Genomic DNA, 26423 nt, shown 5'->3' on the forward strand with positions numbered 1-26423 from the left:
TTAACAACCTCGAATACCCTCTGAGAAGTACAACATACAAGCTCTGAGAAATATACTGCTTTATCAAGAATTAATAAATTAATACTATAAACTTTTTTAATATAAATATTAGCATATAATTATATTATTAATACAGTGACATGAAGTCCTGTGTAAAAATGGATCATGAATTGTGACAAACACTGTTATCAAAATTTTTTTTTAAGTTTAGTATACTTTTCCAGATTTTGTTAGAATTGAGGAAACAGATTTTCTTTCTCTAATCTAACTAGGAACCTTCATTTCTTTAAAATCCATTTCTTTGTCCTGGCTATTATAAACAGTGCTGTGATGAACATTGGGGTACACGTGTCTCTTTCAATTCTGGTTTCCTCAGTGTGTATGCCCAGCAGTGGGATTGCTGGGTCATATGGCAGTTCTATTTCCAGTTTTTTAAGGAATCTCCACACTGTTCTCCATAGTGGCTATACCAGTTTGCATTCCCACCAACAGTGTAAGAGGGTTCCCTTTTCTCCACATCCTCTCCAGCATTTATTGCTTGTAGATTTTTGGATCGCAGCCATTCTGACTGGCGTGAAATGGTACCTCATTGTGGTTTTGATTTGCATTTCTCTGATAATGAGTGATGCTGAGCATCTTTTCATGGAAACAACCTAGATGTCCATCACCAGATGAATGGATAAGAAAGCTGTGGTACATATACACAATGGAGTATTACTCAGCCATTAAAAAGAATACATTTGAATCAGTTCTAATGAGGTGGATGAAACTGGAGCCTATTACACAGAGTGAAGTAAGCCAGAAAGAAAAACATCAATACAGTATTCTAATGTATATATATGGAATTTAGAAAGATGGTAATGACAGCCCTATATGCGAGACAGCAAAAGAGACACAGATGTATAGAACAGTCTTTTGGACTCTGTGGGAGAGGGAGAGGGTGGGATGATTTGGGAGAATGGCATTGAAACATGTATAATATCATGTAAGAAACGAATTGCCAGTCAAGATTCGATGCAGGATACAGGAAGTTTGGGGTTGGTGCACTGGGATGACCCAGAGGGATGGTATGGGGAGGGAGGTGGGAGGGGGTTCAGGATTGGGAACACATGTACACCCGTGGTGGATTCATGTTGATATATGGCAAAACCAATACAATATTGTAAAGTAATTAGCCTCTAATTAAAATAAATATATTTAAATTTAAAAAAAAAGAAAAAGAAAAAAAAAACTAAAAAAAAAAATCCATTTCCTTATATTTTAGCTTCATCTGTCTTCCAACTGGACCACAGAAAGCAGAATTGTTCACTGTACTTAACTGACAGGAAGTAGATCTTTGCATTGTTCTTTTTAGGAGGAGATGGGAGGGTTGCAGTGGAAAAAAAAAGAAAAAGTAACAGTTCTAGATTCAATCATGTTGGGTGCATTTACTGAACATTTATCATGTCCAAAGCATGAAAGAGAAATCTGCAGTAATCTGAGAAATTACAAATATGAATGTTATATGGGCTTGGGAATGACTTATATTGAAAGGCAATGCATTGATAAAGTATTCAAATAGAACCCACCTGAAAGAAGGACATCTCATGTGATTGGGGTTAACCAGTGTTGTCAGAAAAACAAATTCTAAATGCAGTCGAATATGCTGAGTAGGAAAATGCCAAGATTCTTACTGATATGTGGGGAGAAAAGAGAAATTCATATAAAATATTCCATTTTATGAGGTGATCTTGATTTACTGGAATATTTTATTTTGGGAGGGAGAGTTTTTGCATATTTTACTTACATCCTGTCTTCAGTATTTGCGATTCAAAAATTTACATTATTTTTGGCAGTGTTGAATGCACATAGATTGTTAATGTTCCTAGTCATATACCAATTTAATTCAGATTCCAGAATTCATACCATCCATTGTATTTATTCTCCAAAATTCAGGAATCTGATGAAACACACTGATGGGTTTCGAGAAATTCATGTTTATCAAGAACTTAGAGATTACCTTATTAAGGGACTGTGATTCATTACTTTGAAATAACTAGAGGACTAAAATAAGTAAAAATGGTTAAATGTATTTTGGAAAGGATGATTTTATAAAGAAAGTTTGGGGATATGTACTATAAAAGAGAGATTGGCAGAAATTCTACTGATCCTCAGAATAATACTCTGTAATGACCCATATGGGAAAAGAATTATGTACAGTTCTATGAATTTAGAATTAAAATTTTATTATTTAGATTTGTTTTATGGGCCACAGAACTATAGTATTACATATTAAATTTAAAGTTTGCTAAGAAAGGCAATTTCAAGCACCTTTGAATTAAGGCAAGTGTTAATGTCCCTATTTGGTGGCAAAAAACTATAGTCAAAGATAATGAATGGTTTTCACCAAAAGGCACACATATGTTTATCACTTTATCTATGGGGATAAATATACTCATTAATGAAGAAAAATATTTGATTTGCATTCCAGGCAATGATGTTGAGTTTTTACTGAACTCACTCTCTTTTCTTTAGGCATGTTTAACTAATACATATTTGCAAGGCAGTTGGCTATAAGATCTTTTTTTCAAGTAAAGCTAAGAAGTCAAGCAAGGCTTTAAACTCAACGTGATTTCCTCATAACGCCTACATTGAACTAGGCCCAACTTACCCAGTCAAGTGGTAAAGGAAGTTGTCTCTTTAAACTCATAAATTACTAGTAAGTTTTCTTGAGTTAGAATATTTTCGGCCTTCGGTTTTTCCATCATTGTTCATTGTTCAAAGCATCTTTCTGCTTTTTCTCTCTTCCTCCACAGTAAGTTCTATTTGTATTTGCCCTGACCTCATTGTTGTTTATCATACCAGTGTAAGACTGGCTCAGGTTTATGGCAAAAGTAACATTTAAAATCACTGAGTCTAAAATTTTTATGTATTTCCTTTTGCATATGTCTGTCTTATATGGTTTTGACCTAAATGTTTCTTTATTTCACTTGCCTCTGGGGCCTTTGGTGGATGACATAATTGGACAGTGACTGTTAGAAGACGACTAAATGCTGTCAATACATGTTGGTTAAAGTTAACTCAGCATAGTATGGCATTTTTAAAAGCATGGGGTCATTTCCAGTTTACTTGGGATTCACTTAGGAAGAGTTTATGCCAAATATACCTTTTAAAGCTTTCTAAATATCTTTTCTCTATCTATTACACCAGGTTTTTCCTCTGAAACTAAGTTAACTAGTCATAAGGGTTAGGGAAAAAATTGATATGACTTGGTAAGATCCAATATTGCAAAAACAGATAGTCTGAAAAGTAGATAAGGGCTGTGTGGAGATCATTAAGAGTTGATGGTTTCTTTCTTTGTCCTGTTTCACCTGTGAACTTTATGACACTGTCCTCTCGTCTCCATGTCTGAAAACTTCTTTAAAAGGCAGAACCAGTCAGCCTTACTTCTTAGGTCTTCTCTTCAAAGATCATCTTGTCCTGACCCAAAATTCCTTAGTTAGTGCCCTTCTAAGGGCAGCTTTCACATCCTTGTTCCTCAGTGTATAGATAAATGGATTGAGTGTGGGTGTGACGATTCCATAGAAGAGAGCCATGATCTTCCCTCTGTCCCGTGAATAGCTAGAGGGAGGCTGGACATACATACTGATGGCTGTAAAGTAGAAGAGAGAGACCACCAGCAAATGTGAAGCACAGGTATTAAAGGCCTTCCAGCGACTTTCAGCAGAGCGGATTCTCATTACTGCCTGGGCAATGAACACATAAATGCCCAGGATGAGGGAGAGGGGCACCAGAAGTAGCAAAGCCCCTAGCACATTGAGCTCAGCCTCATTCACATGGGTATCTGTACAAGCTAGTTTCAGAAGAGCAGGAACTTCACAGAAGAAATGGTCTATCACCCTCTGTCCACATCTTGGGGTCAACACGGTGAGAGTGGACTGCACAAGGGAGTTAGCAAAGCCACTAATCCAGGTCCCAGTGGCCATGTGGATACAGCGTCTCTGGTTCATGATGATTGGGTAGCGAAGGGGCTTGCAAATAGCAGCATAACGGTCAAAAGCCATGATGGCTAGAAGTATGCATTCCGTAGAACCCAAGGCCAAGGAAATATAGAGCTGGGCAACACAACCGCCATAGCTAATGGTCTTTTCTGGTCCCCGAAGGTTGACTAGCATCTGTGGGACAGTACTGGTAGTAAAGCAGAAATCCAGAAAGGATAGATTAGAAACAAAAAAGTACATGGGACTGTCCAGCTGGGGATCCAGGCAGGAAACTAGGATAACAGAGATATTTCCAAACAGGGCAAAGATGTAAGCCACCAGAAGGATGACAAAGAGTGGTGTTTCCAGCCAGGATCGATCAGAAAATCCCAATAAGATAAAATCATCTAGTGAGCTCTGATTACTGACCCACATATTGGCACTGATGGGAGAAATTCCAGCTGAGACCTCTAAACACCCACTTCTCTAAGGATAGGTATCAATGATAAAAGGAAGCCACTGGAAACTAAAAGCCAGAGATGCTGAGATGAAACTCTCATTTCTGCTTTAATCTGCATCTATATTCTAATTATGATGAAATATCAAGCCAACATTATCAGTGTACTAGTGAAAGATTATTAATAAAAGAATAAAAAGAGCCAGCAAAGTAATTGGGAAATTTTCCTTATGTGATGAGTGTCTTCTGGTTAGTTATCATTCCTTTGGATTTTGTTATATTGTCTTCTAAAAAGTTTCAATAGAACTACCATCAGCCCTACTTGTTATGAATATTTAACAGAAACATCAGAGTATTGATGAAAACAGATTGCAAGAAGGCAGACTTTCCCAAATATAGGTTGAGCAAAGGACAGCATGAAGAAGGCAGGTGGATCAGCAGTCCAGGGGGAGCCAAGGCGTTTTGGTATCTTCATCTTCCTCAAACTGATCCTAGTCAGAAACATCATGGGAACTGGAGCATGTCATAGATTTTGCACAGTGAAAATATGGAGTATCAGGACTCCTTTTACCTCTTCCAAGCATTAGTGTTGATCCTATTAAGAAAATTTGAAAGTAGGAGGAAGAAACAAAACATTCAAACAAGATAACATACACACAAAACAATCAAGCATTGGAAACTTGCTTGCTCTGAAACGCTACTCAACAGATATCTAAATAAATTTGATCAATTTCTAACCTGAGTGAAAACACCAGAAAGAGTTTCAAATACTTGGCTCCTTTAAGTAAATTTCTCTTATTTTTATATACAAATTTCTAACTCCTCAAGATAATTATGAACACATTAAACATTTCCCCCTCTCCCTTTCTTATTTTGTTTTCTAATTTATTAATTATAATATTTCTACCATTTGAGGTGCCTCTATCTCACTCTTCCCCCATCGAAATTACACGATTCCTTTATTATAAATTTCTGAAGGAAACTCTAGTGATTAATTTTTTATTCTCTAAAATCTCTTTAGGTTTGATTCTCTGGTTATGGCAAATTTTGCATTTTAAGTTACTTTATAAAAGACATTTTCCTTCTTCCTTCAAATCCCAGTGTACCAGATGAGTGACTTTAGAAATGTCATTTAATCCTTTTGTACTTCAATCTTCTTTTCTCTAAAATGAGCATAATTATATGTATCTCATAGGACTAAGTGAATTAATGTAAACTCAGTTATTTTCATATGCTAATAATTCAATAACTATGATTTCTTTCCCAAATTATGAATTCCCTAAAATATTGGACTTTCCTTATTTTTGTGCATCTATAAACAGTGTAGAATGCTATTTGTAACAGATAATTAATAAATACTGACAGATAATAAATATGATGTGACTACTAGGAAAATAGCCCTGGAACCTCTGATTACTTATTTTTCTGATTCTCCTAATTGGCCTTACATTATAATCTTGTGCCCTTAATGTGGTAGAATTATTGGATTTAGTTGGTCAGGTTTTTTTTTTTTTTTTCACATTGGTGTCATTCAACTGTGGAATTGGTGTGTGTGTGGCAGGGGAGGGGGGACGGTGAGTGACAGTGAGAAATTATAGGGAGAAGTGCTTGCTTCACAGCCCAAAGCTCAGAATTGTTAACTCTAAACAGAGCTTCTTACCCATCCATCTCACACTTCTGATTTCTTTGCTCTGGTTATAAAATCACAATTCTTTTGGGATCCTAATTGTCATCTTTGAATTACAATTGTCGATGTGTCAGCCAAGTTGTCAGACTGGACCAACTATTCTTTAACATTGTCTCTTGCGTCTATCCATTAAATTTATATCTATACAGAAAAATTAAAACAGACACAGAAAAAAAATAAAATAAAACAGACACAGAGAAAATAATTCAATATTCCATGGCCTCTAGTTTTCAAAGTGGTCTCCTCACTTGCAATGGCTCTCTCATCTTCAAAGCATCTTAACATGTTTGTAGAACAGTCTTTCCTTAGTTCAAATCTGATCATGCACACACATCTCAGCTCAAAATTCAGCAGTGAATCTCCACATTGTAACACATTTTATTAAAATGCAGACTTAGATTCAATGCCTCCTATAATCATGGCTCAAACCATTCCATTTTATCCAAACTTTTTATTCTCTCACTGGCATTTATGCTGATATGAGACACCGTTGTTGCTTTCCATCCTGTAAGGGCCATTTCAAGTACTAAAGTGTTCTAAATTATTCCCCACTTTCCTTTTTTTCTGTCCCTGACTTGGGAAGATCTCCTGGAGAAGGAAATGGCAATCCACTACAGTATTTCTTGCCTGAAAAATCCCGTGGACAGAGGAGCCTAGTGGGCTATAGTCCATGGGATCACAAAGAGTTGGACACAACTGAGTGACTATGCACTCCTTTTCTAATTCTCTAGAGCACTTTATTTGTAATTCTCTTTTGGTACACTCCATATTTTATAAAAATTATATATATATATATATATATATATATATATATATATATATATATATATGTAATTTGTTTTGTTTCTGTACCAGTCCTATTTTCCTGACCAGATGGATTGTATACTCTTAAAGAGTAAGCCTATAATAGAGGTAAGAGTGTATGTTAAATATACTAAGCATTTACTACATTTTAATTGCCTCTTGATGAAAGTGAAAGAGGAGAGTGAAAAATTGGCTTAAAGCTAAACATTCAGAAAACAAAGATCATGGCATCTGGTCCCATCACTTCATGGCAAATAGATGGGGAAACAGTGGAAACAATGGCTGACTTTATTTTTCTGGGCTCCAAAATCACTGCAGATGGTGACTGCAGCCATGAAATTAAAAGACGCTTACTCCTTGGAAGGAAAGTTATGACCAACCTAGACAGCATATTAAAAAGCAGAGACATTACTTTGCCAACAAAGGTCCGTCTAGTCAAGGCTATGGTTTTTCCAGTGGTCATGTATGGATGTGAGAGTTGGACTATAAAGAAAGCTGAGCACCAAAGAATTGATGCTTATGAACTGTGGTGTTGGAGAAGACTCTTGAGAGTCCCTTGGACTGCAAGGAGATCCAACCAGTCCATCCTAAAGGAGATCAGTCCTGGGTGTTTATTGGAAGGACTGATGCTGAAGCTGAAACTCCAATACTTTGGCCACCTCTTGTGAAGAGCTGGCTCATTTGAAAAGATTCTGATGCTGGGAAAGATTGAGGGTAGGAGGAGAAGGGGAGGGCAGGAGGAGAAGGGGATGACAGAGGATGAGATAGTTGGATGGCATCACTGACTCGATGGACATGGGTTTGGCTAGACTCTGGGAGTTGGTGATGGACAGGGAGGCCTAGTGTGCTGGGATTCATGGGGTCGCAAAGAGTCGAACACGACTGAGTGAGTGAACTGAACTTAACTGAATTAACTTTAATTCAATTGAAACCAACAACTGTGAATCTCTTCCCTTTGGATTTCCTATATGTTAAATTATGTTAGCACCCTTGAATTTATTATTTTTTTATTTTATGACCTCAATCCATTTCATTGCTATTTCATCACAACAGAACCAAGATACAGCTTTACTTTTTCATTTCATACCCCAAAACTAAAGCAGAGTTTAAATACACCCTGTTTTACCCTTAGAGCAAATATTTTAAGGCTTTTCTGTTCATTCCCAAAATGATGCAACTAATCAATCAATAAATACATTTATATTACTTATCAAAATCAATGGATTTTGAATGCCACTTCAAACTCCATACTGCTTGCATGATAATTGGATCAAGAAAAAACTGTATAATATTAAGGGAAATATAAGCAGTAGCTGAAATATTAGTAGGACTACTTACATAGTAAAATTATATAAAAATGTTTCTGGAAATTTTCAAGTACCTGTGAACTTCTATGGAAAATCAAGTTGATTATCTTCTGAGACTCCCCCTTATAAATCCTATCCTTATATATAGAATAATACTCTTCATTTAAAACTGGTCTTATCCAGTGTCTTTTCTTCTCCCATTTCTTATCATATGATAGTGGGACTTTAGAAATATAATCTTGGAAATATGATTATGCTTGGAATTATATTGTATTTGCAAAGATATGGCACAGATATCATTGCCAGTTGATTACAGAATTATAGAAATAAAACATGGGATCCTGATTCAACACTGAGAAACATTTTTATCTTTATATATAATTTCTGAACCAAATTTTGCCTCATCTATTTTGATCAAAGAAAAATCACTCATGTGTTGCAGGGTTACTTTATAGAAGGATGCCCCTCAATGAGCACATGAATATTTCCAGTTAGAATCATAAAAGATACAATTGTAGAATTCACCCTCTCTGAATTGCTTTCTTGCTAAATAAAGACTCAGGATCTCATTTTGTAGTTACCTGCACTCAGACACTATTTTTAAATCTAAAGAAAGCTGAAAATTTTCTCCTACCTTTCACAGATTACTGCCATGCTATTTTCCCAATCTTTATTATTTTCTCTTATATCCCTCTAAATGGATCCAGCATGCCTTTAAGTTTCTGAGATAAGCTTGGACTGTTTTGAATAAAATTAAATCACATACTTACTCTAGGAAGAGTAAAAAATTTTAAAGGAAAATATGTAGCATGTTTTATTGGTTTTCAGAGTACATAACAGCATTCCTAAACATTGAAGGCATGTAGAAACATAGTGATAAAATAAGTGATGATAAAATGATAGCAACAGATAAGTAAAGCGGGGGTTGGGGGGGGAATGAAGAAAGAAAATAGGGAAAGAAGGAATTTCCTGGTGGTCCAGTGGTTAAGACTCTGTGCTTCCACTGCAGGGGGTATGCGGTTGGATCCCTGGTCAGGGAGCTAAGATGTCTCATGCTATGTGGCAAGGATAGAAAGAAAAAAAAAAAAAAAAGAATCGATAGAATTATTTGGAAAAAAGAAAGAAAAATGGGAATGAGAGAGAAGATATACACAGCCACAAAGAGCATACTGTTTTGTCCAGCACATTGCAGATGATGAGTTAAATGTGTCTTCTGAATATGCAACAGGAGAGAGAAACAGAAAAAAATAAGATGCAAAGATTACAGGGGTGAGACCAAATCCAGCAGTTGTTAATTTGCCTGGAAAAGGCTGTGGGGAGTTTTTGCCTTTCTGGTTATGTATGAAAATTATGGGATTAGTAGAGCTTAATTTGTCTAAATAGGAAGTTAAAGGAAATGCTGATGAACCCCCCAGAGGATGAGAAAATGGAGCTGGGAAGACAGAAGAATCTGTGCTTCTCCAGCAAATAGGACCTGCAAAGGAATGAAAGGGCAGCAAGAAAGAAGTATCTTAAAACATGGCTTAAGGAAACATTGGCCATTTTTATAGATGTTTGCATCCTGATATACTCTTTAACAACTTCATAAGCATGATTCGAATATAATATGTTATGACAAAATAAAAACAATATTTAAGTATTCATTTCACCTCTAATTTATTTTAGATATTATCTGAGGATCTTTGCCGTGATCTCAATGCCATGCTTTCTGCCTATCGGATTCCTTTGTTCTAAATTGTCATAGATTTAAACAGTCTTTGATTTGTTTGAATAGTAGGACCTTCAGAACTTAATTGCTATCTGCACAAAATCAATATCTTGCTGTTCACAAACTTTGTAATACAAATAGCAGTTTTAATCTAGAAAAGTGATAAAAAAAAGGCACACTTAAAAATATTTAAATGAAAATATAAAGTCCCAAAGGTACCTAACACTAATAGTAAATTTACATTTTCCCATAGCTTTCCTCATAATAAAATAATGTATACCTAGGATTTAGAAACATCAGCATATATCGAATTTTCCATAAGCATATATGTAACCATATATATATACACACAAACACACATATATATTTGCTTTGGTACTCATATAGCAATCTTCCTCACATGTATGTTTGTTTTGTTATCATAATAACCTTCTAAAGTAAAAAGGATTTTTTTTTAATGATAGAAGAGAAGAAACTCAGACAGCAAGAAGTTACAGGACTTACCCAAGTATATAAACCTACAAAATTCAGAAGCAAAACTTTGAATAAAATAAGATTTTGAATCCTAGGTCTGTACACTTTTCCTAATTTCATTGTTCTCCTCTCAAACAAAAATATATGCATCTGTGGAATCAACCTTAAATTTAAAAGAAAATCACTTAGCGTTCTACTGCTGAATCGTCCCTATACTCCATCTTATAAATCAACCAATGACAAAGCAAGGTGACTTTTGATTTTTCACTGTCCTTACCTCCCCAAATTCTTTCTGCACTTACTTGATGTTGAGTTTTAACTCATCAGTTGTTCAGGGCATGACAGAGTGGGGGAGTTATGGGAGACTGACCTGTGGCTGAAACATAATACCATAATACCCAGACCTTGGTTTTCTGTTTGCATTTCTTCTCAGTTCTGCAGAGTTTCAGCCAGGCTCTCTCTGACCTACTGAAGGGTCAACTTCAAGAAGCTAACTCCAGTTTAAGGCTATCCATAGAATTCATAGATCCACAAGAAGCTCTCCCAGGAGTCGTCATGCTATTCCTATCTTGGCTCATCCTTCCATTTAAACCTCTGAGAGTCAGCATAATTAACATTTATACCACCAGCATGTCCAGGAGAAAAAAACCAGAGGGACTAGAAGGTGAGACAACCTCAAAGACAACCAGGAAAATGTTTCTAATGATACACAAACATTGGGCATATCAGTATGGAGAATCATCTAAGAGGAAACCAAATCAATTCCAATAAGATTTAGTGGTTGTTGATATCATTTCATATTAATAATTATATTAATACACATTGATAATTACATTAATATAGATTATATGGTATGTAGATATTATATATAATTTTATATATTATAGATTAATTTATATTTTATATAGTATATTATATTAATACATTGACTTCCCTGGTGGCTCAGATGGTAAAGCGTCTGTCTACAATGCGGGAGACCTGGGTTTGATCCCTGGGTTGGGAAGATCCCCTGGAGAAGAAAATGGCAATCCACTCCAGTACTATTGCCTGGAAAATCCCATGGACAGAGGAGCCTGGTAGGCTACAGTCCGTGGGGTCGCAAAGAGTCAGACATGACTGAGTGACTTCACTTCACTTCATTAAAACATTAATGTATGTCAATATATTAATAACTAAATTAGTAATATGCAATACTAAATAGGTAAAACCACACTTTACATATGCTTACTATTCTGAGAAAAATAGGACAACTAGGTATAGTTGCAAAAGTAATCTTTCTAAATTATGATTCTTTTCATGTTTCACCACCATAGTGGCTCCTCATTCTCACTCTATATTTGTATTTATTATAAAAGCTATTTAATAAACATAATATATATATTTATTTGGTAGTCATAGTCACTGTATAAATTAGAGGTATACATTTTGATAATTTAGGTTTAGCTAATGATAATTCTAAAACTCAGAAAAATAAAATAACTTGCCCCAAATATACAGCCAAGTAGAATCAGAATCTGTTCAGTAGAATCAGAATCTGTTCAGTCGCCCATTCATGTCCAACTCTTAGTGACCCCGTGGGCTGCAGCACACCAGGCTTCCCTGTCCATCACCAATTCCTGGAGCTTGCTCAAACTCATGTCCATCAAGCCGGTAATGCCATCCAACTATCCCATCCGCTGTCGTCTCCTTCTAGATCTTTCCCAACATCTGGATCATTTCCAGTGAGTCAGTTCTTTGCATCAGGTGGCCACAGTATTGGAGATTCAGCTTCAGCATCAGTCCTTTCAATGAATATTCAGGACTAATTTCCTTTAGGATTGACTGGTTTGATCTTGCAGTCCAAGGGACTCAACCAGGAATAAAACTAGTGCTTCTAAATTTGATCTAGTTTTTCTTCCTCCAAGTTACTGAGGAATACTAATCCAGACTCCCCAGTTCGAATGTCAAAATTAAAATTCAACATGTTTTTATCCAGTGTCTCTGCTGTATTAGCCTTTCTTTTTTTCTTTCACAATACATATGTAGTAGGAAAAGTAATGGACATATAGCTGCTATGATTGTTTATAAATATTAAATCTGTAATTTTGGACAAAAAACTCCAAAAGCCAGACTTTGTACTTCTTTATCATAAAAATTCTGGTTATTCAACCCCTGACTTATTTGGCTTCAGATTATGATATGAAATTAATTTTTTGAAAGGAATTTATATTCACTTCAGTTCAGTTCAGTCACTCAGTCGTGTCTGACTCTTTGCGACCCCATGAATCGCAGCACGCCAGGCCTCCCTGTCCATCACCAACTCCCGGAGTTCACTCAAACTCACATTCATCGAGTCGTGATGCCATCCAGCCATCTCATCCTCTGTTGTCCACTTCCCCTCCTGCCCCAAATCCCTCCCAGCATCAGAGTCTTTTCCAATGACTCAACTCTTCGCATGAGGTGGCCAAAGTACTGGAGCTTCAGCTTTAGCATCATTCCTTCCAAAGAAATCCCAGGGCTGATCTCCTTTAGAATGGACTGGTTGGATCTCCTTGCAGTCCAAGGGACTCTCAAGAGTATTCTCCAACACCACAGTTCAAAAGCATCAATTCTTTAGTGCTCAGCTTTCTTCACAGTCCAACTCCCACATCCATGCATGACCACTGGAAAAACCATAGCCTTGACTAGATGGACCTTTGTTGGCAAAGTAATGTCTCTGCTTCTCAATATGCTATCTAGGTTGGTCATAACTTTTCTTCCAAGGAGTAAGTATCTTTTAATTTCATGGCTGCAGTCACCATCTGCAGTGATTTTGGAGCCCAAAAAAATAGTCTGCCACTGTTTCCACTGTTTCCCCATCTATTTGCCATGACGTGATGGGACCAGATGCCATGATCTTCGTTTTCTGAATGTTGAGCTTTATGCCAACTTTTTCACTCTCCTCTTTCACTCCCATCAAGAGGCTTTTTAGTTTCTCTTCACTTTCTGTCATAAGGGTGGTGTCACCTGCATACACGAGGTTATTGCTATTTCTCCCAGCAATCTTGATTCCAGCTTGTGTTTCTTCCAGTCCAGCGTAGGCTTCAGAAATAAACCCAAATATGCATGAAGGTTTATTTTACAATAAAGGTAGAACTTTATATTATTATAATTTCATGTCATCAAGAGAATTTTTCAATAGAATGTGATTGTACCAACTGATTAAAATTTTTAAAAAAAGATCATAAATTCCTACCTTCAAATTAACTCCAAAACAATAAAAACTTTAAGTGTAGAAGCATGATAATAGCATACAAAAGATCTACAATCACTCAAAAAATCACTAAAACTCAGGGCTTAAAAGGATTGAAGCATTTGTTACATAAAAATTTCTGTAAAGACAAATAAGATACACAAAATGAAACAAAAAAATGTGATAAACTTCCAAAAATATTTGTGAAGCATCTTCTCTGTCCATGGAATTCTCCAGGCAAGAATATTGGAGTGCGTAGCCATTGCTTTCTCCAGGGAATCTTCCCAACCCAGGGATGAATCCAGGTCCCCAACACTGCAGGCAGATTCTTTACTGTCTGAGCCACCAGGGAAGTCCCATGTGAAAGACTAAAAAGGCTAAACTCAACATATACATGTCAATTATAAAAAAAAAAAAAAAATCAGTATGGAAAAAAATGATCCAACTGAAACAACAGCAAAGGTATAGGACATAGGCTTTTGCTTGACTTTCAAATATATGATAAAATGGTTTATTCTTATACATACAAAAATGCAAATTATATTAAATGGGTAATAATTTTTGCTTATCAAATTGCATACAGCAAAATATATCATGTTGAAAACCATTTTGCTTTAGCTTTTTTTTTTTTTTAGAGTATTTAAGACTATATACTATGTGCAAAAATGTACATCTACTGACACAACATTTCCATTTCCAGAATTCACCCAGACAGATATTCTCACATAGGCGTGCAGAGACGGATGTGCAAAGACTTTTACTGCAGCATTGTTTGCATTAACAAAAGGCTACAAACATCATAAGTGACTACCAGCCCTGGAGTTGTTAAATATGTCTTTACAAAGTAATATTATGTATTTATTAAAATTAATGAGACAAGTCTATGGCTACAGAATTAGAATGGTCTCTAAGGTATATATATTTGAGAAAAAAAGTTATAGGAGGGTACTGATAACACAAGATGCTATTTATTTATCTATCATCATAAATGTATAAATAAATGTATGTATAAAAACACATTTGCACATACCCTAAGTGTGCTAGTTTGTGTACAGAAGATACCAGGAAGCGCAGAGTGCAATCATGGAGTTAGGAGTGAAGGAGAAATTTATTTGCCCCATGAATAGTCTTACTATGTGTATTTCTTGTCAGGTTTTTCACATTTTTTAAACTTTTAACAATAATAAGGACAAAACAACTCTATACAACTATGGTGTCCTTCATGGGAGGTTTCCTGAGGGATGTAAAGAGAATATGTTGACAGCTGTGAAAAAAATGTGCTTAAAGCCTGCAATGCAGGAGACCTGGATTCGATCCCTGGGTCGGGAAGATGTTCTGGAGAAGGGAATGGCAATCCACTCCAGTATTCTTGCCTGGAGAATCCCGTGGACAGAGGAGCCTGGTGGGCTCCATAAGGTTGCAAAGAGTTGGACACAACTGAGTGACTAACACTTTCACTCACTTTCAAAGCTTGAAATTAAATAAACCAACATTTTACCTTAACCAAATTCCCTTTATATGCATCTCTTTATTTTTCATAAGACTTGACTTTTTATTCAATGCTTTCTCAAAGATATATGTAAATAATATGAAGTCAAATATTTCTACATAGTTAAAAAAAAACAAACAGCAGTAGCTAGTATTCCATATCCTCTCTACCTCCATTTTCTGTTATGACAAGAAAGTACATTCAGCTCTTCTAGATTTTTTATCTGACAGTTTCTTGAATATTTCTAAATTATTTCAACATTTTCAAACATAGTCACTCATTGCTTAAGAGTGTTAGGTACTACTCTATGCACTTAGAATGCTTTGGCAAATAACAAAGATTGTTGTCTCTTTGAAGTTAAAATTTAAGGGGAAGGAGGAACATAATAACAAATAAGCCTAATAAATTATGCTGTAGAGTATTTCAGAAGAGGGAAAGTGCTCTGGGTGAAAGAAACCATAGAGTAGGAAGAGAAGCATCCAGTGAATGAGATGGACAGATGGTAGAATTAAATGGAGCCCTCAGGAGAGCTCTCCTTGAGAAGGTGAGATTTAAACACTTGAATGAGCGGAAGAAGTGAGCCAAGCAGGTATAAAGTTTCCCAGCCAGAGAATGGCAAAGGCCTTACCTGGTGTATTTTAATAACAACATGGAGGCCAACAGGCTGAGCTGAGTGAGTCAGGAGGGAGTTGGGAGATGAGGTCAGGAGATGCCACTGTAAGAATTTGGGCTTTTCCTGTGCTTAGACATTTGGGGCTTTAAAAAGAGAAATAAGAAGATGAATGATTGACCTTGAGTTTCAGAATATCTGTTGTGCCTAGAATTCCCCGGAAGTGTGGAAGTGATTACAAAAACAGACACTAAGACAGTAATCTAGCTGAGAGATGGTGGAGACTTAGAGCAGGGTCTTAGCAAGAGAAGTGGCGAACTTCTGGATATCTTTGAAGTTGGAGATAATAGCATTTCCTGAGGCATTGAATGTTGGCTGCTGTGTTTTATTTCTGCCTCTCAATCTTTCAAAAGCAGTCAGATGTCATACTTTTCTCTATAAATCACTTACTGTCTTCCACCGCTAGTGGTAAAGAACCCACCCGCCAATGCAGAAGATTAAAAAAGAGACTCATGTTCGATCTCTGGGTCAGGATGAATCCTGGAGGAGAATCAGGCATCCCACTCCAGTATTCTTATCTGGAGAATTCCCATAGACAGAGGAGGCTGGTGGGCTACAGTCCATGTTGTCTCAAAGAGTTGGATATGACTGAAGTGTCTGAGCACACAAGCACCTACTTCCTATCTCTCTAATGTTTATAGATCTCTTCTCTGCTCATAGTTTGGCTCCAGTTTGATTTGTTCTTACAGATTCATACAATTTTGTATTTAATACAATTTTTATGGTTTTTAGAAAGGAATGGGAATAAATATTTTTGCTAAATTTACTATGTTTAATCAGAATCATTTTTCAAAAAATCTACTTAGATAGCTGGTTATAAGGATAAAATAATAGAAAATATATGTTAAGCTTGGAAAAATGCACCTTAACTTTTTATTCAGCAAAGATTTATACAATTATAAAATGTAAGGTGCCATATTATTTTTATTCTTGATATATATCATTGGAAGTCAATGATGTGATTTCCATCCTTCAAAGATGATGCCATCTAAGCCTTACCAGATTCAGGATATTCTTTCCTGGAAGGCAACTTTCTTGATTCCATGTATATTTTCAGTTTTATCTCTTCCTTCAAAGTACTACATAGTAAACAGTGAAAGTGATAGTCGCTCAGTCATGTCTGACTCTTTGTGATACCATGGACTGTAGCCCATCAGGCTCCCCTGTCCATGGTATTTCCAGGCAAGAATACTGGAGTGGGTTGCCATTTCCTTCTCCAGGGGATCTTTCCAACCCAGGGATTGAACCCGGGTCTTTTGCATTGTGGGCAGATTCTTTACATCTGAGTTACCAAGGAATCTCAGGAATCCCCTATAAAATAAATTTCATGATTTATGAAGCAATTATAATAGATCTATCCTTTAGTATGAATTTCTTAAACACATAGATATTCGATATACTTGCCCTTTTATTTTGCATCTATCATGATCTTCAATTAATTTATATTTTATAGGAATATTATATATTATTCTTCAATAATGCTAGGATATTCTAATTCTTCACAGTGATAAACATACAATGGTGCATAAATTATTACTGATTGAGTAAATTAGAGATAAACTTATATGTTGATTTATGACTTGGTTTGTCACTTCTTAGTGCACATGTTTTCATCTTAAGGAGAGTTCTTAAATAGTAGAGATCATAGGTTCATTTTCTTTAGCATAAATTTCTTATTGATTTAGGTTTAATGTGAGAAATTAAGTAACTGTGAAAATTAAAAAGGTTAACTGTGAGGATAATAGGGAGAAAGAGAGCTTATAGTTATAAAAACTAAAAGAAAAAATATGGATGATTATACGGGTGATTAATGGATCCTGCTGGTACAGATTTTCAGGAGAACCTTGCCAATAAAGACTTCATCTGTTACTATTACAGTAGATGAATTCAGTCTGAAGGTTGGAAGGTGAACTATAAGCAAGTGTGAAGTGGACTAGGAATAGGGATATCTTTGTTCAGAGTTTACATGAGGAATACATTTCCCCCTCGGCTCTGGCAATGGAAAACCACCAAAATCAAAGCAAGATTTAGATACTATAATTGAGTCACAATTATTAGATCATAGTAGACTAATTGCTTTTGGCTTGTCTATGAAAAAAAAAAAAAGTATGTTTGAATGAAACAACTTACCAACATATTTGGTGAGATGTCAAAAGCAGAACTCATTTGATTTTCATAAGTGAAACTAGTAGAATGTGAGTAGAATGAGAATTGTGAGTTGTGACAACCCACAAAATTTATGCTGGGAAAACATATATTTACTATCAAGGCCACTCAATCTGACACCATGCTTATCACCAAGATCAACAAAGTTTATTAATGACAACTAACATTGACCAAATTCTTACTATATTCTTTCTAAGGCTGTCCTCACTTTAGAAATGGAGAAAATGAGGGTTAGAAATGCTTAGTGATTTACCTGGAGTTATGCAGCTGGGAAATAAATGATGGAGACAGGACATAGAGTCTGATATCTGAGTTCAAATATTATTTACTACCACATTACTATACTTGTCCTTTCGGAAATAACAGCTTAGGCTCTGTTGTCACCATTGAAAGCAAATGTGTCACACTTTTTGAGTGGAGAAAATAAACATGTTTTTTCCATATTATGAAGTCAAAAAAAAAATGGACTAACTTATTTTTGCCACATTTTCAGGTGATTATTTTTCATTTTCTTTCCTTCTCTCTCTCTCTCTCTTTCTTTAGAATTCTGTTTTATTTGGCAGACTTTCTGAGGACTTCAGGTCTGGGAAGCAGTCTCTCAGAATAGCTCTCCTCAGGTGATTATTTTTCCATCCAGATATAAATGAGTAACTGTATGGCAGAAAGTGAAGAGGAACTAAAAAGCCTCTTGATGAAAGTGAAAGAGGAGAGTGAAAACGTTGGCTTAAAGCTCAACATTCACAAAACGAAGATCATGGCATCTGGTCCCATCACGTCATGGGAAATAGATGGGGAAACAGTGGAAACAGTGGCAGACTTTATTTTTTGGGGCTCCCAAATCACTGCAGATGGTGATTGCAGCCATGAAATTAAAAGACGCTTACTCCTTGGAAGAAAAGTTATGACCAACCTAGATAGCATATTCAAAAGCAGAGACATTACTTTGCCAACAAAGGTCCGTCTAGTCAAGGCTATGGGTTTTCCAGTGGTCATGTATGGATGTGAGAGTTGGACTGTGAAGAAAACCGAGCGCCAAAGTATTGATACTTTTGAACTGTGGTGTTGGAGAAGACTCTTGAGGGTCTCTTGGACTGCAAGGTGATCCAACCAGTCCATTCTGAAGGAGATCAGTCCTGGATGTTCTTTGGAAGGAATGATGCCAAAGCTGAAACTCCAGTACTTTGGCCAACTCATGCGAAGAGTTGAGTCATTGGAAAAGACTCTGATGCTGGGAGGGATTGGGGGCAGGAGGAGAAGGGGAAGACAGAGGATGAGATGGCTGGATGGCATCACCGACTTGATGGATGTGAGTTTGAGTGAACTCCAGGAGATGGTGATGGACAGGGAGGCCTGGCGTGCTGTGATTCATGGGGTCTAAAAGAGTTGTACACAACTGAGCGACTGAACTGAACTGACTGAGAATAGGGAAAAGGAGTCCAAAATGGCAGTGGCTAAAAGACAAGGAAGGGAAAAGCCCGCGAAAATAGAACAATGGAAGGTCAAAGGAAGGTCCGAGGATGGGAGTGAGGACTTCTGGTAAAACGGCACTCCTGGCTAAGCCCAATTTGCATAGGGCAGGCCCAGGGGGTAGGAAAAAACACATTAAAAAGAGGAGCCAAAAGCCTCTCTCTGTTTCTCTCTCCGCCGTGCTGGGGCGTTCTTCTTGTCAAGTCTTTGGATCAATGTGCCCTCACGCCTCGAAGATGGATTTTCCTGCTATCTTCTAAATAAAATAGAGCTGTAACACTGAGCTATAACACTGATTTGTCTAAGAGCTGTAACACAGCCCATTCGAGACCTGAGAGCTATAACACGGTCTGTCCAAGACCTGAGAGCTGTGACACGCCAAGGGGGCTTTAATGTCCATAACTCCAAATCTTTGTTGTGATGAGACAAAAACCGAGGAGAATACACTCGCCTGACAGAAACTAGTTATTGACTATGTAAATTGAACATAACCATAAACAGTACCCATATATAGACTAAAACAGAGGGAATATTATGATCAGAAAATTAGAAGATTGAAAAGATGTTAATTGCTATTTATTGATCATTTTTTGCACATGCTTTACTTATTGTTTTGTGCTGATCTCAGCGTATGGTTAAACAGTGTTGTGGTTGGATTAGCCCTTTGTGGTTCTTATGATTGCAAGATGCCCTCAACAATAACCACTGAGAAACCTGAAAAAAGAACAAGGTTCATTACTAACAAGTTCAAGAGTATACATGGCAAGTCTGGTCTTGGATAGAGAGAGAGCAGGTCTAGGGTTCTGCTTTCAATGAGGCTGAAGGTGGTGGCCTTGGGTTTCTGGGTTTCCTCTTCATTGGTGAAAACATAAGAGAGGGAATTAAAAGAGCAGGAAGTGAAAAACAAGTGGCCCAAGTTGTCAGTCACCCAAAATCAACCAAGACCTCTGAAACAAAAGAGTCTAAGAGTATGGGATTGGGGGAAGCCTGGCTCTTTAATCTATTCATGTGCTTAGCAATGATTCTTTTTAAGAACATTTGGAGTGGATGCCTCCATAATCATAGCTTAAGTCAAGCACTTACATTACAAAATGAACAAAGAAAAGCCTCTTAAACTTACACTACATTGCCTTTTGGATCTTTTAATAAACATAATAATGATGTTTCATTCGTTTAATGAAATATGTAAATATGATAAGTAAGTAAGAGATGTACATTCCCTAAGTAAATATGATACAAAAAAGCTTTAATAAAACTTGCACAAGCTCAGAAAGGAAGTTGTGGAGTTAAAATCCACACATTTAGAGTCTATTCTCTGCATTGGACACCACACAGCAAATGAAAACTCTTTATTGTGATAAATGGGAAATTACTTTTAGACAGAGTTGTTTCCAGGAATTGTTAGAATACTGTTGGGAAGGGATATAGTGTAGAAGCAGCCAGGAAAATGGTTGTTAAGCACCTCATAAAAATGGAAAGAAATGAAAGACTAAAAAGGGGGAAAGGAAGGAAGCAACAAAAAGGAGGGAAGGGAAGGCAAGGGGTAATACAGGAGAGAACAATTGGAAAAATAGAATGAACAGTAGAAAAAGGGAAGGAAGATTGAAAAAAAGCAGGAAGGGAGGGCAAGAAACAGAAATTATGTGAATAATGGACAATTAAAGGGTGTGCGGAAATAGTGGCTTCAAAGGGTTCAAAAGAAGCCTGGGAAAGAGGTTGAGAGGACGGATGATTCTGAGGCTGAGTAGCAGACTGTGATGATTGTGTGTGCTCCTTATAGGTTAGTGTTTCTTTAGACAAAGAATGTACAAGATGACCTTCAGCTTCATTTTGCCATCAAAAATCGACTTCTATGCGCTCAGCTTCATTTTTTATAAGCCTAGGTCTCTGGCTCTGTGAAAAAGTCTTCCCAGTGCTCCTTTCACATCTTTATTCCTCAGTGTGTAGATGAGAGGATTGAGGGCTGGAGTCACTACTGTGTAGAAGAGGGAGATGAATTTCCCATAAGTATGGGCATAAGAACTGTTGGGCTGGATGTAAACAGCTGTAATGGTCCCATAGAAGAGGGACACTACCATCAAGTGGGATCCACATGTCCCCAGGGCTTTGCGCCAGGCCTGGACTGACTTGATCCTAATAATTGCCTTGACTATATGTCCATAGGACATCAATATCAGTGCTAAGGGCAAAAGGAGCAAGACCAATGAAGCAATGAATAGCTGGACCTCATTGGCGTGGATGTCCACACATGCAAGTTTAATCATTGAGGGTACCTCACAGAAGAAATGATGGAGCCACTGGTGTCCACAGCGAGGCAGCCAGAGGGTGACAGTGCTCTGGGTGAGAGTGTTTCCTACTCCACTCAGCCACGCAACCCCTGCCAGAGCCTGGCACAGCCGTGGGTTCATTACGGCTGCATAGTGGAGAGGTTTGCACACCGCAGCATAGCGATCAAAAGCCATTACAGCCAGGAGAATGCACTCAGTGGAGCCCAGAGCCAGAGAGACGTAGAGCTGGACAGCACAGCCCAGGGCTGTTATGGTCTTGGCTGGTCCTCTTAGGTTCCACAGAAGCTGGGGAACAATACTGGTAGTAAAGCAAATATCAACTAGGGAGAGGTGAGTAAGGAAAAAGTACATGGGTGTTCTGAGTTTAGAGTCTGTAGAGGAGATCAGAATAATGACTGTATTTCCCATCAGAGTCAGGAGATAGGATACCAAAACAACCACAAAGAGTATCTTTTCTAGGTTGGGCTGATCAGAGAAGCCCACCAGGACAAAGTCTTCTTTGACACTGCTACTGTTCATGCCCATCACCCTGTTCACAAAAAGGAGGAAAACATTGTAAGAATTTAGAGAAAGGATAATGTATTGAATGCTGGTCACAATGTGGTGGTGGTGGTGGTTTAGTTGCTAAGTTGTGTCTGCCTCTTGCGACTGCATGGACTGTAAGCACATCAGGCTCCTCTGTCCATGGGATTCTCCAGGCAAGAATACTGGAGTGGGTTGCCATTTCCTCCTTCCTGACCCACGGATCTAGCCTGCACCTCCTACATTGCAGGCAGATTCTTTACCAGTGGAGCCACCAGGGAAACCAAGATCAACCTTTTAAAATTTCTCTTTGAAACACTGACTCTGAGAGAAATTACTGTGCCCCATAGAATAAATTTTGGCAATGTCCTTCAGAAGCTGCAGCAAATGACAATAAAGCCCAGACTACAAAGAGATGTACATGATGGCTAATTTAAGAATTTCCTTGTGTAATAACTATTAGAAGTTGAGATAAAATTTATCACAAAAAAATAAAGAATAGCAGAAGAATAACACTAGGACCACAGCCTTGTCTAACTCAGTGAAACTAAGCCATGCCCATGGGGCAAACCAAGATGGGCGGGTCATAGTGGAGAGATCTGACAGGATGTGGTCCACTGGAGAAGGGAATGGTAAACCACTTCAGAATTCTTGCCTTGAAAACCCCATGAACAGTATGAAAAGGCAAAATGATAGGGTACTGAAAGAGAAACTCCCCAGGTCAGTAGGTGCCCAATATGGTACTAGAGATCAGTGGAGAAATAACTCCAGAAAGAATGAAGGGATGGAGCCAAAGCAAAGCAATACCCAGCTGTGGATGTGACTGGTGATAGAAGCAAGGTCCGATGTTGTAAAGAGCAATATTGCATAGGAACCTGGAATGTCAGGTCCATGAATCAAGGCAAATTGGAAGTGGTCAAACAAGAGATGGCAAGAGTGAATGTTGACATTCTAGGAATCAGCGAACTAAAATGGACTGGAATGGGTGAATTTAACTCAGATGACCATTATATCTACTACTGCAGTCAGGAATCCCTCAGAAGAAATGGAGTGGCCATCATGGTCAACATAAGAGTCCGAAATGCAGTACTTGGATGCAATCTCAAAAATGACAGAATGATCTCTGTTCGCTTCCAAGGCAATCCATTCAATATCACAATAATCCAAGTCTATGCCCCAACCAGTAATGCTGAAGAAGCTGAAGTTGAATGGTTCTATGAAGACCTACAAGACCTTTTAGAACTAACACCCCCAAAAGATGTCCTTTTCATTATAGGGGAATGGAATGCAAAAGTAGGAAGTCAAGAAACACCTGGAGTAACAGGCAAATTTAGCCTTGGAATACGGAATGAAGCAGGGCAAAGACTGATAGAGTTTTGCCAAGAAAATGCACTGGTCATAACAGACACCCTCTTTCAACAACACAAGAGAAGACTCTATACATGGACATCACCAGATGGTCAACACCGAAAAGAGATTGATTATATTCTTTGCAGCCAAAGATGGAGAAGCTCTATACAGTCAGCAAAAACAAGACCAGGAGCTGACTGTGGCTCAGACCATGAACTCCTTATTGCCAAATTCAGACTTAAATTGAAGAAAGTAGGGGAAACCACTAGACCATTCAGGTATGACCTAAATCAAATCCCTTATGATTATACAGTGGAAGTGAGAAATAGATTTAAGGGTCTAGATCTGATAGAGTGCCTGATGCACTATGGAATGAGGTTCGTGACATTGTACAGGAGACAGGGATCAAGACCATTCCCATGGAAAAGAAATGCAAAAAAAGCAAAATGGCTGGCTGTGGAGGCCTTACAAATAGCTGTGAAAAGAAGAGAAGCGAAAAGCAAAGGAGAAAAGGAAAGATATAAGCATCTGAATGCAGAGTTCCAAAGAATAGAAAGAAGAGATAAGAAAGCCTTCTTCAGTGATCAATGCAAAGAAATAGAGGAAAACAACAGAATGGGAAAGACTAGGGATCTCTTCAAGAAAATCAGAGATACCAAGGGAACATTTCATGCAAAGATGGGCTCGATCAAGGACAGAAATGGTATGGACCTAACAGAAGCAGAAGATATTAAGAAAAGATGGCAAGAATGCACAGAAGAACTGTACAAAAAAGATCTTCAAGACCCAGATAATCATGATGGTGTGATCACTCACCTAGAGCCAGACATCCTGGAATGTGAAGTCAAGTGGGCCTTAGAAAACATCACTATGAACAAAGCTAGTGGAGACGATGGAATTCCAGTTGAGCTATTTCAAATCCTGAAAGATGATGCTGTGAAAGTGCTGCACTCCATATGCCAGCAAATTTGGAAAACTCAGCAGTGGCCACAGGACTGGAAGAGGTCAGTTTTCATTCCAATCCCAAAGAAAGGTAATGCCAAAGAATGCTCAAACTACCGCACAATTGCACTCATCTCACATGCTAGTAAAGTAATGCTCAAAATTCTCCAAGCCAGGCTTCAGCAATATGTGAACCATGAACTTCCTGATGTTCAAGCTGGTTTTAGAAAAGGCAGAGGAACCAGAGATCAAATTGCCAACATCCACTGGATCATGGAAAAAGCAAGAGAGTTCCAGAAGAACATCTTTTTCTGCTTTATTGAGTATGCCAAAGCCTTTGACTGTGTGGATCACAATAAACTGTGGAAAATTCTGAAAAAGATGGGAATACCAGACCACCTGATCTGCCTCTTGAGAAATTTGTATGCAGGTCACAAAGAAACAGTTAGAACTGGACATGGAGCAACAGACTGGTTCCAAATAGGAAAAGGAGTATGTCAAGGCTGTATACTGTCACCCTGCTTATTTAACTTCTATGCAGAGTACATCATGAGAAACACTGGACTGGAAGAAACACAAGTTGGAATCAAGATTGCTGGGAGAAATATCAATAATCTCAGATATGCAGATGACACCACCCTTATGGCAGAAAGTGAAGAGGAACTCAAAAGCCTCTTGATGAAAGTGAAAGAGGAGAGTGAAAAAGTTGGCTTAAAGCTCAACATTCACAAAACGAAGATTATGGCATCGGTCCCATCACTTCATGAGAAATAGATGGGGAAACAGTGGAAATAGTGTCAGACTTTATTTTTCTGGGCTCCAAAATCACTACAGATGGTGACTGCAGCCATGAAATTAAAAGATGCTTACTCCTTGGAAGGAAAGTTATGACCAACCTAGATAGTATATTGAAAAGCAGAGACATTACTTTGCCAACAAAGGTTCGTCTAGTCAAGGCTATGGTTTTTCCTGTGGTCATGTATGGATGTGAGAGTTGGACTGTGAAGAAGGCTGAGCGCTGAAGAATTGATGCTTTTGAACTGTGGTATTGGAGAATACTCTTGAGAGTCCCTTGGACTGCAAGGAGATCCAACCAGTCCATTCTAAAGGAGATCAGCCCTGGGATTTCTTTGGAAGGAATGATGCTAAAGCTGAAACTCCAGGTCTTTGGCCACCTCATGCAAAGAGTTGACTCCTTGGAGAAGACTCTGATGCTGGGAAGGATTGGGGGCAGGAGGAGAAGCGGACGACAGAGGATGAGATGGCTGGATGGCATCACTGACTCGATGGACGTGAGTCTGAGTGAACTTCGGGAGTTGGTGATGGACAGGGAGGCCTGGCGTGCTGCGATTCATGGGGTCCCAAAGAGTCTGACACGACTGAGCGACTGATCTGATCTGATTATTAATATTATTAAGATTGTTATTAATTGTAATTAATTTTGAAGAATAATATTAATATTGATATTAATTGTTATTAATAATTATTAGCACATGATTAATTTATAGCTTATGAAAAATCATTCAAATTAAATGGGGAAAACTCAGTAATACTGATGTATAATATGTGTAAATAATATTTGAATTCTTCAACTGGAATTTTAAGTGGGCGTTTTTTCCCCAGGATTTTCATATATATAAATACAGCCTACTTCTGGAGATTATATAGATTATTTTTCCTATAAAATGGCAAACATTTGGCTATTGAAAGAAATAATATTAACATTTATATCCAAATATTCAATCATTATGCACACATGATTTCAAAAATCTATTTCCTTTAAGGATTAGTCAACTCATCTATCCTACCACTTAATAGTGATGTAAATTCATGAACATATTTAGAGCAAACCTCCTTGCCTTCTTTGGTGAGTGGTGTTGAGGAAAGGAGTCAGCTTTCCTGTCTTGTGTGTTGAAAGAAGA

General features: G+C 37.6%; 2 protein-coding genes across 2 annotated transcripts; both read right to left on the reverse strand.

Annotated features, from left to right (window-relative positions):
* Positions 1-3449: 3449 nt before the first annotated feature.
* LOC113881320 (olfactory receptor 2B2-like) lies at positions 3450-4394 on the reverse strand. Its single transcript, XM_027524272.1, has one exon. The coding sequence runs from the start codon at positions 4392-4394 to the stop codon at positions 3450-3452; it is 945 nt and encodes a 314-aa protein (XP_027380073.1).
* A 16876-nt stretch (positions 4395-21270) lies between these two features.
* On the reverse strand, positions 21271-22212 carry LOC113881475 (olfactory receptor 2G3-like). Its single transcript, XM_027524498.1, has one exon. The coding sequence runs from the start codon at positions 22210-22212 to the stop codon at positions 21271-21273; it is 942 nt and encodes a 313-aa protein (XP_027380299.1).
* Positions 22213-26423: the final 4211 nt, after the last annotated feature.

The sequence above is a fragment of the Bos indicus x Bos taurus genome, chromosome 23 (assembly GCF_003369695.1).
Source record: "Bos indicus x Bos taurus breed Angus x Brahman F1 hybrid chromosome 23, Bos_hybrid_MaternalHap_v2.0, whole genome shotgun sequence".
In the NCBI taxonomy this organism is placed as follows: domain Eukaryota; kingdom Metazoa; phylum Chordata; class Mammalia; order Artiodactyla; family Bovidae; genus Bos; species Bos indicus x Bos taurus.

What these genes read in the sequence shown, in the direction of transcription:
- LOC113881320 (XM_027524272.1), bottom strand. Translation starts at nt 4,394, where the DNA reads ATGTGGGTCAGTAATCAGAGCTCACTAGATGATTTTATCTTATTGGGA.
- LOC113881475 (XM_027524498.1), bottom strand. Translation starts at nt 22,212, where the DNA reads ATGGGCATGAACAGTAGCAGTGTCAAAGAAGACTTTGTCCTGGTGGGC.